Raw genomic sequence first — 16,175 nt, forward strand, 5'->3', positions numbered from 1 at the left:
ATATATATATACACATACACATACACATACACATACACACACACACACACACACACACACACACACACACACTGCTGTGATTGAGAAATTACTTAGATACTGTAAGCTTGTTCTGAGGCCACAGTCTCTCTTATGCCTGAGCTCCGCTCCTGCTTGGTCCCCCCTTCCCCGTATGCAGTTGGACAACTGTTTCGTCCATACGTGGCTGCCCATGGAGAATTATGTGATACCTGTCACTGTAGTTCTTCCTTAGAAGTGCACTGCTCTCATGCCAAGAGTGCGGGGGCAATGGAGGATGCAGTGATTTTTTTTTATTTATTTATTTTTTTATCACATGCGCCTCCATAGGCAGTGGTGTATGAACGAATGAGCCATCGAACTAAATATAAGGAGCACTGTGGTGAGAGAAAATGGCACAAAGAAGGCTGATAGTATCTGTAAGTAAACTGTCAGTCAGAGCATTGTTTTATCAAAAACCCCTTTAACCAAAAGTGATATAATTTTTTTAATTAATTTCTTCCACCACTCAGTTATATATTTTTCATTATGTCCTTTACAGCAGCTGAAGAAAAGGAAGGTGAATCAAAAGATTTGAAAACTACAGACCTAAGTTCAGATGATGAAGTAAAGAGGGATTCCTCAAAGAAGAAGTCAAAAAAGCACAAAAAGCACAAAAGCAAAAAGAAAAAAAAGAAAAAGAAAAAAGAGAAAAATGAAAAGAGGTCAAAATCTACTTCGAGTGTTGAGGACCAAGAGAATGCTACTTCAGAATCTAAGTCTGCCTGGCAACCGGTCATTGCATCTCTAAAAGTACAAGACACAACAAATACTGTGTCATCCCAAGTGGAAGAGAATGTAGATGCCCTGCCTTCATTGGGTGATCAAGATAGTAATCTGCATTCTGAGAAGGACCATCCTGCTAAGCCTCAGTTAGATATTGACTTTGGGTTCTTTGGTCCTAAGTGTCCAAATGAAATGCATTTTCCAGTTTCTTCAAAACTCACGATTTCTGAAGTAGAAATGCCAGAACAGTCCAAAGAACTGGCTGTTGATATTCAGCAAAATAGTGAAAAGGAGAATCTTAATGATCAGAATAATGTAAAACAGCATACAAACTGTGAAACTGCTGAAGCCCTACAAAAAGAAATGTCTGTGCCTCAGCAAAGCTTGGTGCGTTCAGAAGGAAAAAGTGTTGAATTACAGGAAAGCAGAGTAGATTCTGAAGAAAATAAACATCTCGAACATCTGGACAATGTTTCATCAGTACCATTGGAACCAGAGTCAAAATCAACTAGTACAAGTCTGTTAGCAGCAAAATCTCGATCAAGGTCGAATTCCTTAGCAAAAAAAACTAGATCAAGATCCAAGTCTTTGACTAAGGTGCCAAAGAAACAAGCCAGCTCAAAATCTCTTACTAGGCAGAGATCACCCTCTACTTCTATGTTGAGAAGACGAAGGTCACGATCCAGTTCAGTTGGTCAGAGGCGAAGATCAAAATCCAAATCTCCAATTAGACGAAGATGGTCACGCTCTAGCACTCCTGCGCGGTATTCTAAATCGCCAATACGGAGTTGGTGGTCAAAGTCCATAAGAAACAGGCAAAGATCTGTGTCAATTGAAAGAAGACGAAGATCGAGAACTAGATCCCTTGCAAAGAGACGTAGGTCAAGATCCAGGTCATCTGAAAAGGGGCGCCTTTCAAGGACAAGATCCAGTGCTAAAAGAATAAGATCTAGGTCTCGTTCTACAAATAGAAGAAAATCGAGATCAACCAGCCGTAAACATAGGTTGCGTTCAAGATCAACAAGTAGAAGAAAATCAAAGTCTAGTTCTCCTTCAAGGAAGCGGAAATCGAAGTCTGCCTCTCCTCTTAGGAGGCAAAAGTCAAAAACGGCCTCTCCTGTCAGAAGGGGTAGATCTAGATCTCGTTCAGCTGTCCAGAAACGTAGGTCTAGATCAGCTTCCAGAAGACACAAGTCCAGGTCTGTTTCAGGTTCTAGAAGACGTAAGTCAAGATCTGCCTCTTTCACAAGGAGGCGCAGATCAAGATCTGGCTTTGCCTCCTGGAGACGTAAGTCAAGGTCTGGCTCGACCTTTAGAAGACGCAGGTCAAGATCTGTCGTAGCCTCCAGAAGAAGGTCAAGGTCTCCTTCTGTCTCCTGGAAACGCAGGTCAAGGTCTCTGTCAGCCTCTAGAAGGCGCAGGTCAAGGTCTGCTTCAGCCTCTAGAAGACGTAGATCGAGGACTGCATCAAGAAGGCGCAGGTCAAGGTCAGCCTCTAGAAGGCGCAGGTCGAGGTCCACTTCGGTTTCCAGAAGGCGCATGTCAAGGTCAGTTTCTAAAAGGCGCAGATCACGGTCTACCTCTGCCTCTAGAAGGCGCAGGTCACGGTCTACCTCTAGAAGGAGGAGGTCAAGATCTGCTTCCAGAAGGCGAAGGTCAAGGTCTCCCTCAGCTCCTGGAAGACTTAAGTCAAGATCAGTCTCCAGAAGGTGCAGGTCCAGGTCTGACTCTGTCTTGAGAAGGCGCAGATCAAGGTCTGAATCTACATCCAGACAAAAGTCAAGGTTTGGCTCACGCTCCAAAACACGCAAGTCAAGAAGTGGTTCGGACACAAGGAGGCCTAGATCAAACAGTCAACAAAAGTCACGATCTTATTCAACAACCAAAAGAAAATCTAGGTCTACTTCAGTTTCAAGGGGAGAGCAATCCACATTGCAGTCAGGTACCACAAAAGTCCAGTCCAGCGAAGACAGGAGATCAAGGTCGAAAGGAGACAATCGAAAATCAAGGTCAAGATCTGCATCTGTCACTTTGAAATCTTTGGAAAGTGAACCTAAACTGCAGACCAAATCCTTCACGGAACAAAGGCAGCTTGAAAAATCAACTATGGAATGCCTTGGTCCAAACAGATCTGCAATAGAAAAGGAGTACAAAATGAAACTGCCTGAAAGAAGTTCAACTTCAGTGATTGGATCAAAAAGCTGTTCTTCTCCATTAGGAGCCAGTTCACCAGGAACAATACCAGTACCATGCGCTGAAAATGCTGTACAAGTGGAGTCAAATGTTTTGGATTGTTCATCGACCACATCGGTATTAGAAGTTCAAAAGAAATCTGCACTCTCTGAATGTCCAACTGAACAGATTATTTCTTCTGTACCATTTAATGAAAATCCATCTGTAGAATGTGACATGGATATTGAACCAATCCCTTTTACACCCATAGAGGTTGCATGCACAGAACAGTCAAGAGAAGTTGTAAATATGGTTGAGGCCTCTAAAGAACTGTTTGACGATAATAATGATTATGCAAAGCAGCGTGCAAAGTTAGTACATATAAGAATTAGTGATGAGCAGGAGCAAAATACTTCAGACTATATTACAGAAGAGGGAACTGTGTTTAAACCATTTAATTCTTCTCCAAACTTTGAACAGCAACATGGACTATCGCAGCTGTCAAGAGACTATATTAAATCTAAAGTTTCTAATATGTCTGTGGCTGTCCCTGTAGAAGATCCTTCATGTCAGAAGTGTGAAAACTTGCAAAGTAAACAAGAATTTGCTAATAGATGTTCGGATTCTCTATTCCAAACCAGCTTAAAGGAGGAAGAAAATTCAAGGAGTCATGTCGCCACCTCTCCAAACTTAAAATTGTCAACTAATGATCCTTTGCCAAGCTGTACAGAGTTACTGCAAGATTCTGCATCCATCAAATACATAGAGAATGCAAACAAAGATGTACCAGAGACAAAATATCTGACTCAGAAAAGCTTTGTCTTAAGTGAAGAATCTGGCTGTTCTAACCTTACAACTGGGCAAGACACACCTGTATTGCTTGCACAAAGTCAGGCTGAACATTTGTATAGCCCTTCAACAATTGAAGGGAGGTCACATTTGCCCATACTGCCTTCTAATAATAAATTGGATTTGTTGCATAAGAAGGAAGAAAGTACAGTGGCCAGTAGTTTTACTTCCAATGAATGCCAACAAACTTTAAGCAGTGTTTTTTCTGGTAGTCAAAAGCACACTGAGGAAGATGTTTCTGCAAATATGTTAGATGGTTTTTCCCACCAGAGAGGCGCTACTAATTTAAAGTCACCACCCTTAAATAATTTGAATAAGAAAAGTGAATCAAAAGAGGAAATTCAGGAAGCTAGTAAGTCTAAACTTGTTAAAAATACCCTTGCTGAAGAACAGAGTTCCAGTCGGGACATATGTATATCTAATGAAACAGAAAATAGAAGTGCATCTACCCGTGTTACTCAGAATTACTTATTAGACAATTCCACACATCACTATAATTTAAAAGAAACTGATGAATCTGAGGTGTCTTACCCTGTTAAAAACAAGACTGTAGAAGTAAATCCAGTCAAAGATAATGAGCAGACTTTATCGAGCATATCAAGTAAAGATCTTGGTAGTACTTCTAAAGTTGAGGAATCTTATAACGTGCCAATATCCTCAACTTGGGAGAAAATAGTTCAGAACACCTCTCAGGCGCATGGGGCTGGTGAGGGAAAATTTCATGGCTTACTGAAAGGAGATGAAAAGGAGTCCACCAGCATGGAAGAAAATTCTGCCTCTAAAAATGCTATCCAGAATAGTCTAAATCCACCAAATGTCATTTATCAAGAAGTCTCAAGATCTAAAGAAGCAACCAAAAATATTACAAGTCTAACTCAAGCTCATGATTCTCGCAAATTAAGTTTATCCCCTAAAATCATTGACTCATCTGAAAAGAATCCTCAGTGCATGTCTGTTACTTCTGTTGAATTAGTCAAGAAAGACCTTCCATTATTAGCTGAAGATAAAATGGAAATCCAAACAAATTATGAAGTCCTTTCAAACACCAAGAATTCAGACTCTTCTGATGAATGTAAAATTATATCTAAGCCATCTCCATTTAACAATGTGAATGACAGCAATACTAAACAAGAGGTAGGCAAAATCTTATATGATGAAGCGGCTCAGGTGGAGAGTTCTTCTAACAGTATCACAAGTAGTAAACGGGAAGTCATTCATAATATTGAAAAAGCAAGTTCAAGAGAAGAAAAGTCCTTATCTGTTTTGCATAGTGAAAAACAGGGTTCAAGTTTATCTAAAACTTTTGATGGAAGTGTTGAGTGTGCGCAACTGGGTGTTCAAGAACATGAGTTACCACAAAAGATTTTTGGACATTCAGTTTTAAATGCTGAGACTGATGGAGACATTCCACAGAGAGACTCTGTTGTCAGTAAGCACTCAAAGTCTGTTTCAGTGTCAAAAAGTTCTAAAAGTGACTGCCTTACTAACAGTACAGATGATAAAATACATGTAACTGATATCAGCCAAGACAAAGGTGTTAAATCTGGTCCAGTAAGCAGCCCAAATGTGTACATTCAACAGGAACTTGAACCCCAAAATAAAGAGAAGGGGACTCTTGGGAAGGAAAGTTCATTCCAGTCATTAACAGACCTTAAGCAATGTGAATTAACAATACAGCAACAAAGTGCGCTAAACTATTCCAAGCCTGAACCTGCTTATATTGGTTTGAAAGAGAGTAAACCTCAAGAAGATCCAAAGGTATCACCTAAGCCATTTTTAAATGAGACAGGAAGACTTTCGGTCAGTTCAGTGCCAGTTCAATTCAAATTTAGCAAAACTTTTAGAACTCTCGCTGTTTCTCAGCTGTGTAGCGCATCTGAAGATTCATCAGATGTAGAAAGCTCGAAAGTTAATACCTCTTCCTCGGGTGTTACACGTAACACTACAGCATCTACATCAAGTGTCCTAAGGTCTAGTTCAAAGACTTTGCCAGATTTACCAACTTCTCAGCAAACTGCGAATGTTATAGTAGAGCCTTCCATGTCAGAGTCTTTACAGGATGTGTCAACTGAGCTTTCCCAATCGGACAATCAATCTGGGCAGCTTTCTGAGAAAGACCTCTCGTACCCTGATACCCTTCAGGCTGCAGATGAGTCGCAGACTGGTTCTAGTACCAAACTAACATTTCCCCATATCTCTAATGCCGTATCCAAATTAGGAGTTAAGCAGCGACAGTACCGTTCAAGATCTGTAGCTCAAGACAGTAGAACACCTTCTTTAGACAGAGGGCATGCCTCACGTTCCCGTTCTAAGTCTTTGTCCCGAAGACGACGCTCAAAATCTTCATCACGGAAAAAAAGGTCCACATCAACATCTAGAAAGAAAAGTTCACACTCTAAGTCAGTCAGAAGAAAACATTCTCGCTCTAGGTCAAGAGGGAGAAAGGGGCGATCACAATCCAAGTCAAAGGGCAAGAAAAAACGATCCACTTCAAAAATATCAGGAAAAAGAAAACGCTCCAGATCAAAATCGTCTGAAAGGATTGGGGGTTCTAAATCTTCAGGAAAACAGAGGAGCTCACGTTCTACGTCGAAAACTCGAAAAAACAGATTGCAGTCTAAGTCCCCAGAAAAGAAAGGCAGGTCACGTAGTAAATCTGAATCAAAAAGGAAGACACACTCCAAAACTGCAAGTACAAGGAAGAGATCACGGTCCAAATCTCCAAACTGGAGGAGAAAATCACGGTCTAAATCATTGTCATCAAGAAGTCGCTCACGATCATTGTCTGTGTCTCGGAAACACTTTTCCCACTCAAAGTCCTCGTTACATAGGAAACGTTCCAGTTCCAGATCAGCGTCTCCACGAAGACGTTCTCGTTCAAGAAATAAAAGGCATTCTTTCTCAAGATCTCCAGCTGCACGAAGTCCTTCAAGATCGCGTTCACGTTGGCATCGTTCCAGATCTCGTGGAAGATGGCGTCGTTCACGTTCTCTCTCTGCTTCCCAACGCCGCTCTAGATCAACATCAAGGCTTTCTTCTTCTCTGACAACTAAAAAAAGAAAATCATTATCACCGGTTCGTAGGAGGCGGTCAAGATCACAAATCAAGCAGAAAGAAAAGTCTCCTGTAAGTAAGAGGAAGTCATCCACTCCGCCACCGGCACAGAAAAAAAGTGCTCAGACAAAACCTGCAGGTTTCAAGCATAGCATTGGATTAAAGTCTCTCATTCAGAAACAGTTATCCCAAGCCAAGTCACAAGGAACAACTGGAAAGTTGTCTAAGGAGCAAATACCTTTACCTAATGTAACAAGTAGAACACAGTTATCTATTTTCCCTACTAGAACACAGGCTTCTGTTTCTAATTTGAGTGCTATTGGACAAATACCTATACCTAATTTGGCTGAGGTACCTCTACCCAGTGTGTCTGCAGGAAGCCAAATTCCTATGCCCAGTGTACCACCTGCAGAGGCGCTTTCTGTATCAAGCTTAGCTGCTGAAACACAGTTGTCTGTTCCTGACTTAACTACTGCAAACCAATGGCATGTACCTGATATGTCTAGTACTACACCATGGTCTGTACCCGATATTGCTGCCGGAGCCCAGTGGTCTATGGCAGACCTAGGAACTGGTACCCAATGGCCTATGTCTGATCTAACAGCTGCTTCACACTGGCCCATGCACGATTTGTCTGTTGGCGCACAGTGGTCTATGCCTGATCTTGCTGCTGGTACACAGTGGGCGGTACCTGATGTGGCAGCTGGAGCACAATGGGCAATGCCTGACTTAGCAGCTGGATCACAATGGACTGTGCCTGACCTTCATGCAGGATCTCAGTGGGCTATGGCTAATTTGACTGCTGGAGCGCAGTGGGCAGTGCCAGACTTGGCAGTAACAGCACAATGGACTGTGCCAGACCTCACTGCTGGAACGCAAATACAAAGGGCTGACTTGGCACAAGAAGCTCAAGTCCCAGGGTCAGATCTTGCACCTGAAGCACAGGTCCCTGGTTCTGACTTAGTCACTGAAGCCCAAGTCCCTGGATCTGATCTAGCTGCGGAAGCTCAGGTGCCAGGGTCTGACATGGTAGCTGAAGCTCAAGTACCTCCTGAACATGACTTAACTTCAGAAGAGCGTAATGTGATGCCTGATGTTGCTGCTGAAGCATTGGTTCCAGTGGCAAGTTCAACTATTGTGCCTGATGTTGCTGCAGGAATTCCATTACCTGATGTTGCTGTTGGTGCACATATGCCAGTACCCGATGTTGCTGCTTCAATACATATGCCAGATGTGGCAACAGAAGCCCAGAAACAGATGTCTGACTTTGTTGCTGCACAAGCCTATATATCTTTGATACCTGAAGAGTCAGTTGAGGATTCACATTTTAGAGAGCCTATTTTATCTTCTGAACATCAAACTGAAACTGATTCATGTGATGCTTTTGTACAAGAGTCATCATTTGAGCCCAATGTTATTACTTCACCGAAACTAAAAATGAAAGAATCCTCTGGCCAGCAAGTTGCACTAGATTGTTTTGAGAACTCTCAGTCTATTGAATTGAGTGAGAAAACCATCTTAGTAGACAAACCTGATCAACAGCTAAATCAAGGTTCAAAAACAGACATACTAAACGTCCCACCAGTAGAGTCTATCATGGAATCTGAAAGTCCTCTAAGTAGCCAAACATGTAGTTCATCAGATATCACTTTTGCTTCCAGAGTGAGAACTGATTACTCTGGCCATTCCGTATCTGTGACAACGGACCCGTTACAAGAACACAGTTTGTTTGATGGTCATAAAAGTTCTGATGCTTCCTTACAGTGTGAACCCCATTCTGGCTCTAACTTTTTTGTTGAATCTCAAACCAGCCCTATCCAAACTAAAATTGTTGAACCTAGTGATGACCATGACCAGCCTCTGCTTACTGTAAAAAACTCAATGTCTGACAATAATTTACAGGTTGAAGAATGTGGTAGTTCTGACCATACACTGATGGAGGAACCTTATTCGAAATCTGTCTCTCCAAAATGTGTTGTCTCTCTTTCCACCTCTGGAACCTTATTAGAGAATGAACCCTTAATTAATTCCAACACCACTCTGGATATTAATTCTCACAGTATTTCAGACCCCAATGAAATTGAAGCTTGTGTTCCCAACCTTTCTCAGAAAGAGGATCAGGATACTAGCCTTCCCCACCCCACTGAAAACTATACTAGCCCAGAACACCCACAGCTAGTCGAACCATATGCTAGCCCTGAGCACCCTCAGTTAGTGGAACCCTATACTAGCCCAGTGCATCCACAGTTGGTGGAACCCTACCTCAGCCCAGAGCACCCCCCATTGGTAGAACTGTATTCAAGCCCAGAGCGTCCTCAGCTTGTGGAACCTTACGCTAGCCCCGAGTTCCCACAACTGGTTGAACCATACTCTAGCCCAGATCGCCAACAACTGTCTGAACCCTACACATTTACGCAGCAAACACAAATATGTCAACCTTCCATGAGTCCTGCCCTGACTGAAAATACCTGCAGCCCTCCTGATAAACCTCAAGAATGTTCAATCTCTGGCCATATTTTGACCTATGCAGCTGTGACATGCACTCAGATAAATACAGACTTGTCCTCTTCTGATAACTCAGAAGCTACATATCAAGCTGTGGCACCAGATGTTTCTAAAAAACAAGATGACACTCCTCAATTGAGTAAATCAAATCATGCAAGTGTATCTCTGCAAGAGGTTCCTTGCCCTAGTCCTTTAAAAGCTTATTCATTAGAAAGCAGTTTAAGTCCCAAAGAGACATCTACAGAAGAATATTCCTCGACTGAAACGCAGTCTGTTGAACCTTCTATAGGATATAATTTGGAACACCCTGCAAGCCCTATCCAGCTCTTGACTAAACAACCTTGCAGTCCTTACCCAGCTAACCAAGAACAATTTTCCATCACTGACCACAAGCCCCTTAATTTCTGCATTTCACATGAGCCAAAGCTTGATTCATCTTGTGTTACCATCAGTCAACAGCTTCTTAATGAAGAGACGTCAGAAGATTTGTCTACTAAGGAAGATCTGCAATCACATAAGGATGTTATAAATTCTGAACAAGTACAAGTGAAACTGTATAGTATACCAGTTCAGTCGCAGGAAGACTTTCCAAGTTCATCTGTACAATGTGTTAATGCTGCTGATGAACTATTTACTGAATGTGAACCCTCTTCTGCTGAGGAACCAAGAATTGATGATGCTGACAACAATATATCCACTCCTGTTTTATCAATTACCACCATTAATCTGCATGGTGGAGATCAGACTTGTACAATCATTCCTTCACCAAACAGACCTGAACAAGAAACGGTTACGGAGCATTCGCTCTCAGAAGAAAGTAAAGCCACTTCTGTTCCATCAAACACCATAATAAATCTGCATGGTGAAGATCAGTCTTGTACCATCATTCCTTTACTAAACAGACGTGAACAAGAAACTGTTGCTGAACATTCTCTCTCAGAAGAAAGTAAAGCCACTTCTGTTCCATCTAATACCATAATAAATCTGCATGGTGAAGATCAGTCTTGTACCATCATTCCTTCACCAAACAGACCTGAACAAGAAACTGTTACTGAACATTCTCTCTCAGAAGAAAGTAAAGCCACTTCTGTTCCATCAAATAACATCATAAATGTGCATGGTGAAGATCAGTCTTGTACCATCATTCCTTCACCAAACAGACCTGAACAAGAAACTGTTACTGAACATTCTCTCTTAGAAGAAAGTAAAGCCACTTCTGTTCCATCAAATACCATCATAAATCTACATGAAGATCAGTCTTGTACCATCATTCCTTCACCAAACAAACCTGAACAAACTGTTACTGAACATTCTCTCTCAGAAGAAAGTAAAGCCACTTCTGTTCCATCAAATACCATCATAAATCTACATGGTGAAGATCAGTCTTGTACCATCATTCCGTCACCAAACAGACCTGAACAAGAAACTGTTACTGAACATTCTCTCTCAGTAGAAAGTAAAGCCACTTCTGCTCCATCAAATACCATCATAAATCTACATGGTGGAGATCAGTCTTGTACCATTATTGCTTCACCAAACAGACCTGAACAAGAAACTGTTACTGAGCATTCTTTCTTAGAACATAAAGCCACTTCTGTTTCAGCAAATACCATCATAAATGTGCATGATGATCAGTCTTGTACCATTATTCCTTCACCAAACAAACATGAACAAGAAACTGTTACTGAGCATTCTCTCTTAGAAGAAAGTAAAGTCACTAATAGTTCTGGTTTTCCTGACAATTTGCTGGCAACTCAGGTTGATAATCTCTTGGACAAACCTTCTCCCAGCTCAGACTCTGTCATGTTTCATGATTTTCAAGGTAGCGGTTATTCTTCCCTTTCAAGAAAAATCTCGAATTGTCCGAATAGTTTTTATCCAGATAATTCATCTAATGCTGACCACAGCATACCCTCAGAATATTCAACACAAACCAACCAAGGTCTGGACCGTTCTGTTAAAACTGACTCTCCTAACATTACTGTTTTCCAGTCACAAGAATTTGACAGATGTATTGAAAACCCATTGCCTACTGAAAATACTCCATTTCCAGCTGACTTGCCTAATTTAAACCAAGATAAACTACGCTGTTTGACATCTAACAAAGCATCAGACATGTCTAAGTGCATAAAGAATACACTTGAGGCTTCTGCTGAGTGTATTAAAACTGATAACCATTTTACAACTACTCCTCCAGACCTATTACCTTATGATTCTGATCAGCCAACAGATATGTGTTCTGAACCTTCATCCGAGCCAGTTCCATTCAACTCTCAACCACCACCAGAACTTCTGCCTTATGATTCTGAGCAACCTGCAAACTCTTTTCTCAGTGTTTCTGATTATTCCACTGAACAAGGCTCTTCAGATTTTCATGCACCACCTGAGCTGTTGCCCTATGATTCTGATCAACCCATCCTTGTGCATAAGCAACAAACAAAACCTACTGAAGAAAAGCTTACGACCTATGACTCTACTACTATCCACCTTGAAACATACAAAGCTTTAGATCTGCCATCAGTGGGCTCTGAAGAAAACTCTGAAAACAGTGCAAGCCCCAATATACATGAAGTACCAGATAAATGTGAGCCTTCCAATGAAACAGTGAATCTGCAGTTGAATTATGTAAAGGAAGTGTCTTCTGAATGTTCTGTAATAGAGTTCCCTTCAACAGAGCATGTAGTTTCTTCAGAAACTGTACAAGAACATTTCGTTTTGTCTGCAGTTGTCTTCACCCAAGAGAAGGATTCAAGTTCTTCCAGTTCAACTGATAAACCTCTTCCTACTCAACAGTTAGCTGAAACTGAGCAGTCAGTCATACAGACCTTTTTAGGTTCAGAAATCCCAGGACACCCAGTGTCCATGAGTGAAAACCAAACCGAACAAATACCTTTAACCGAGATTTCTGAGGTACAATGTGCTTCATCTGAGTTGGTGAATACCTCTAAAACAGCTGTTTTGCCTTCTGTACAAGATGAATTGTGTCTGGAAACTGCTAGGAAAAGCTCACCTCCCAAGTCATTGATAAATGCTGAATCTCCACAGTCTCAGCCTGTATCTAGGAAGACAGATTCTACTTTAGATCTAGGAAGGAGACATGAACATTCACGCTCAAGATCTATAGACAGAATAAAATCTACATCTAAATCTTCAAAAAATAAACGCTCACGCTCTAAATCTGAAACACCGACCAAGAAGTCTCATTCCAAGTCTTTGGTGAGATCAAAGAGGAGCAAGTCTCGCTCATCTTCAACTGAAAGCAATGGACGTTCTCCTTCTGTAGTGAAACAGAAGGAATCCACAAATGTGCACAAAAGATCCTCAAGATCAGCATCTGTGGGTCGTAGAAAGCGGTCTCGCTCTATATCCGTGTCTCCTAGAAAGCGATCTCGTTCTACATCTGTTAGCCGAAAGTGTCCAAGGAGGCGCTCCGCTTCTCAGTCTCGCCAAAGGCAGTCTCGCTCACGTTCAGTCACCAGTAGGAGACGCTCCCGTTCATCTTCTGTAACTCGCAAGAGACGCTCTCCTTCATCTTCTGTTACTCGCAAGAAAAGCTCTTCACCCGTGACTCGCAGGAGACGTTCACCTTCTGCTACTCGCCGGAGACGATCCCCTTCAACTTCTAAACGCAGGAGACGTTCCCCTTCACCCACTTTACGTAGGAGACGCTCCCCTTCACCTTCTGCTAATCGTAGAAGACGTTCACCCTCTGCCACTCGCAAGAGACGGTCCCCTTCCCCGTCTACCAGCCGTAGAAGACGGTCTCCTTCAAACTCTACCAACCGTAGAAGATGGTCCCCTTCCCCTTCTTCCACCCGCAGAAGGCGGTCTCCTTCACCCTCCACCACTCGTAAAAGACGGTCTCCCACACCCGCCACTCGCAGGAGGCGCACTCCATCACCATCTGCATCTAGGCGAAGACGATCACCATCTTCTGAGTTTCGAAGAAAGAGATCCCCATCATTACCTGTATCTCACAAACGGCATTCCCACTCCCCATCTGTACCAAGAAAAAGACCCTCCCGTTCCCCATCTGTATCAAGAAAAAGACGCTCCCGTTCCCCATCTGCCTCCCGCAGGAGACGTTCTAGATCTGCTTCTCAGAGGAAGCTATCACGTTCCCCTTCTGCCCCCATAAAAAGATCTAAATCTCCATCAAAATCCCCTACGGGTACACAGTCAAAATATGATCGATCTCGGAGTCTTTCGCATAGTGAGGTGTCGCGTAAGAGGAAAACACGATCCCGGTCTTCATCAAGAGACAAAAAAACTGCGGAAAAGAGAAGAAAAAGGTCTAGCTCTAAAGATTCTTCTAAAGATTACCACAGCATCAAACAAAGGCGGAAAAGTCGTACTCCTCCAAGACGGAAAAAGTCAAGATCCCCTGTCAGGAGAACAAGTGTATGCAAATCTCCAGTAAGAAGGAGACGGTCAAGATCGCCTGTAAGAAGGAAGAGTTTCAGTAGGTCTCCCATACGCCGAAAACGGTCAAGATCTAGGGATAAGTCTATGGATTCTGCCAGGTCCCCGAAACGTCTCACAGATCTTGGTAAATATAAACTTCGATTTCGAGCGCTTATCGCAATGTAACTCAACAAAAAAAATCTTGATTTTTATGCTGCTATATTTTTACCTGATAACCCAGGATAGGATGGATTTGCACATACAGTGCTGGTATCTGTCAGACCTGTCAAAAGGGTATACTGCAGCTGAATGCCTGTAGGCACATTTAGTTTGACGGGCCAAACATAATCAAGTAGTCACTGTTTACTGATAGATATATGCTCTTTCCACTAGGATTCGCTGACACTAGGAAAAAAAAGTTGGCTCCTCCCTGGCAGGATATACCCGCCCACCTGCCGTGAGGTAATAAGTTTTAGCTAGTGTCAGCTAGGAGGCAGGACACAGGTCTGGGAGCTCCCTAGACCTGGTCTTTTTTTAAATTATTTTCTAGTAAGGTCTGTTTAGTTAGATTATTCCCTTTTTTTTTTTTTTAGGTGGGGGTTCAGGAGCATGGCGCTACCTGTTGCCCCATATGCGGCTAAGGGGCCCAAGACATAAAATACAAATGCACTGTTAACCCCTTCCTGCCCACGGCCAGCGCCTGGGGTTGCACCTAGGGTCCTGGTCCCCCTATTTCCCTGCTCGTTCTGGTCTGAAAAAACATGACATGATGCAGGTGACTAAAAAGCTGGCTGAAGACATCTTGAGATAAGTATAAGAAGACAGGTGAGTATATATCCCCCTGGTGGGACTCTGTCCTTTATTGGGGGTTCATATTGGGGCTCCCTTAGGTTCCCTGGGGGGGTTGTGTCTTATGCATACTGGGTCCTGTGGAGGACAGCCGCCGGCATTTGCAGCGGCTCCCTCCACAGAAGCATATTTTAACGTTATTTACTGTATATTGGGGGGGGGGGGGGGAGGAATGTACATATCTCTTGGTCATTTGTTGGTGTTTGGCACCCTCTTGTGGCCATTATAGTTAGTTTTTTATGGTTACTCATTTCATGGAGCACATGATATTCGCCATGGCGGGTTGTTACCAGGGACTCTAGTACCCTTGGAGTCGGGGGTACATATTCCAACATTGTCTTTCTACCACTGATTGCCATACAGTGGGCAAGTTCTTTTGCGTTCCTGGCAGTCGCTCGGGTTTCTTTTAGAATTCCTCATCTGTCAGGTCTGCTAGCCATCCATCCTAGAGGTGTTGGCATGTCATGCTTCAGGATTCCCTTCTTCACAGGCTATTGCATCCACGGCTAGTGCTACGGATCTCCTCATCCTGCGCACGGTCCTCGGGGAATATTCCTGCGGGCATGGGTTAGACCGGATATTATGCTAGACAGTAGTCTTGCCTGTTACTCATATCATGGCTGCTGCGTCCACGGCTCATACTCGGTACCCTACTGCTTTGCAGGGTGCCTGATGGAGTGTCCCATTGTCTACTAGGGACCCATACCAGTAAGCCAGACAGTCTGCATGGTTTTCCTACACCGCCTGTCCTACATCAAACGGCTGATGTATCTGTGGCTGGAGTTCCGATACCTCACTACTGTGTGAGGTGCTGACGGGATGAATCAGTCTACTATGGACCCATACCAGTAAGCCAGATTGTGGTCTGCATGGTTGCCTACATCGCCTGTCTTACATCAAACGGCTATGCATCTGCAACTGGAGTTCCGGTACCTCACTGCTGTGTGATGTGCCGACAGGAGGACTCATTGTCTGCTATGGATCCATACCAGTAAGCCAGACAGTGGTCTGCTTGGTGGCCTACATCGCCTGTCCTACATCAAACGGCTGATGTATCTGCGGCTGGAGTTTGGTACCTCACTACTTGTGAGGTGTCCGACAGTGTCCCGTTGTCTACTATGGAACCATAGCAGTACGTCAGACAGGGGTCTGCATGGTTGCCTACGCCGCCTGTCATACTTAAAATGGCTAGAGTCTCTGTGATTGGAGTTTCGATACCTCACTGCTGTGCGAGGTGCCGATGAAATGACTCGTTTTCTACGGACCCATACCACTAAGCCAGACAGTGGTCTGCAGGTTTCCTACTCACTGTCACACATCACATGGCTGGTGTATCTGTGACTGGTCTTCCGGTACCTCGCTACTGTGCGAGGTGCCCGATGGAAGGACTCGCTGTTGCTCCATACCAGTAAGCCACACAGAGGTCTGCATGGTTTACTACACTGCCTGTCACACATCTCAGCGGCTGATGTTCCGGTACCCCACTTTTGTGCACTGTATACGTAGAACTGATCCAGCGTGTCCCACGGACACTATACAAGATGTCAGGGCTGCATTCC

General features: G+C 43.2%; 1 protein-coding gene across 7 annotated transcripts in view; it reads left to right on the forward strand.

The window, feature by feature from the left end:
- Positions 1 to 16,175, forward strand: part of SON (SON DNA and RNA binding protein) — a 122,247-nt gene that overhangs the window by 35,662 nt on the left and 70,410 nt on the right. For 6 of the 7 annotated variants that reach the window (XR_008889115.1, XR_008889116.1, XM_056559554.1 and 3 more), the window contains one exon: positions 560 to 13,912. Coding sequence is in view for 5 of the 7 variants with exons in the window: in XM_056559554.1 (XP_056415529.1) it covers positions 560 to 13,912 (13,353 nt within the window). In the remaining 2 variants the exon portion in view is untranslated. The remainder of the gene's footprint in view (positions 1 to 559; positions 13,913 to 16,175) is intronic. The other variant, XM_056559553.1, reaches the window with a different exon arrangement.

The sequence above is a fragment of the Hyla sarda genome, chromosome 2 (assembly GCF_029499605.1).
Source record: "Hyla sarda isolate aHylSar1 chromosome 2, aHylSar1.hap1, whole genome shotgun sequence".
Classification (NCBI taxonomy): domain Eukaryota; kingdom Metazoa; phylum Chordata; class Amphibia; order Anura; family Hylidae; genus Hyla; species Hyla sarda.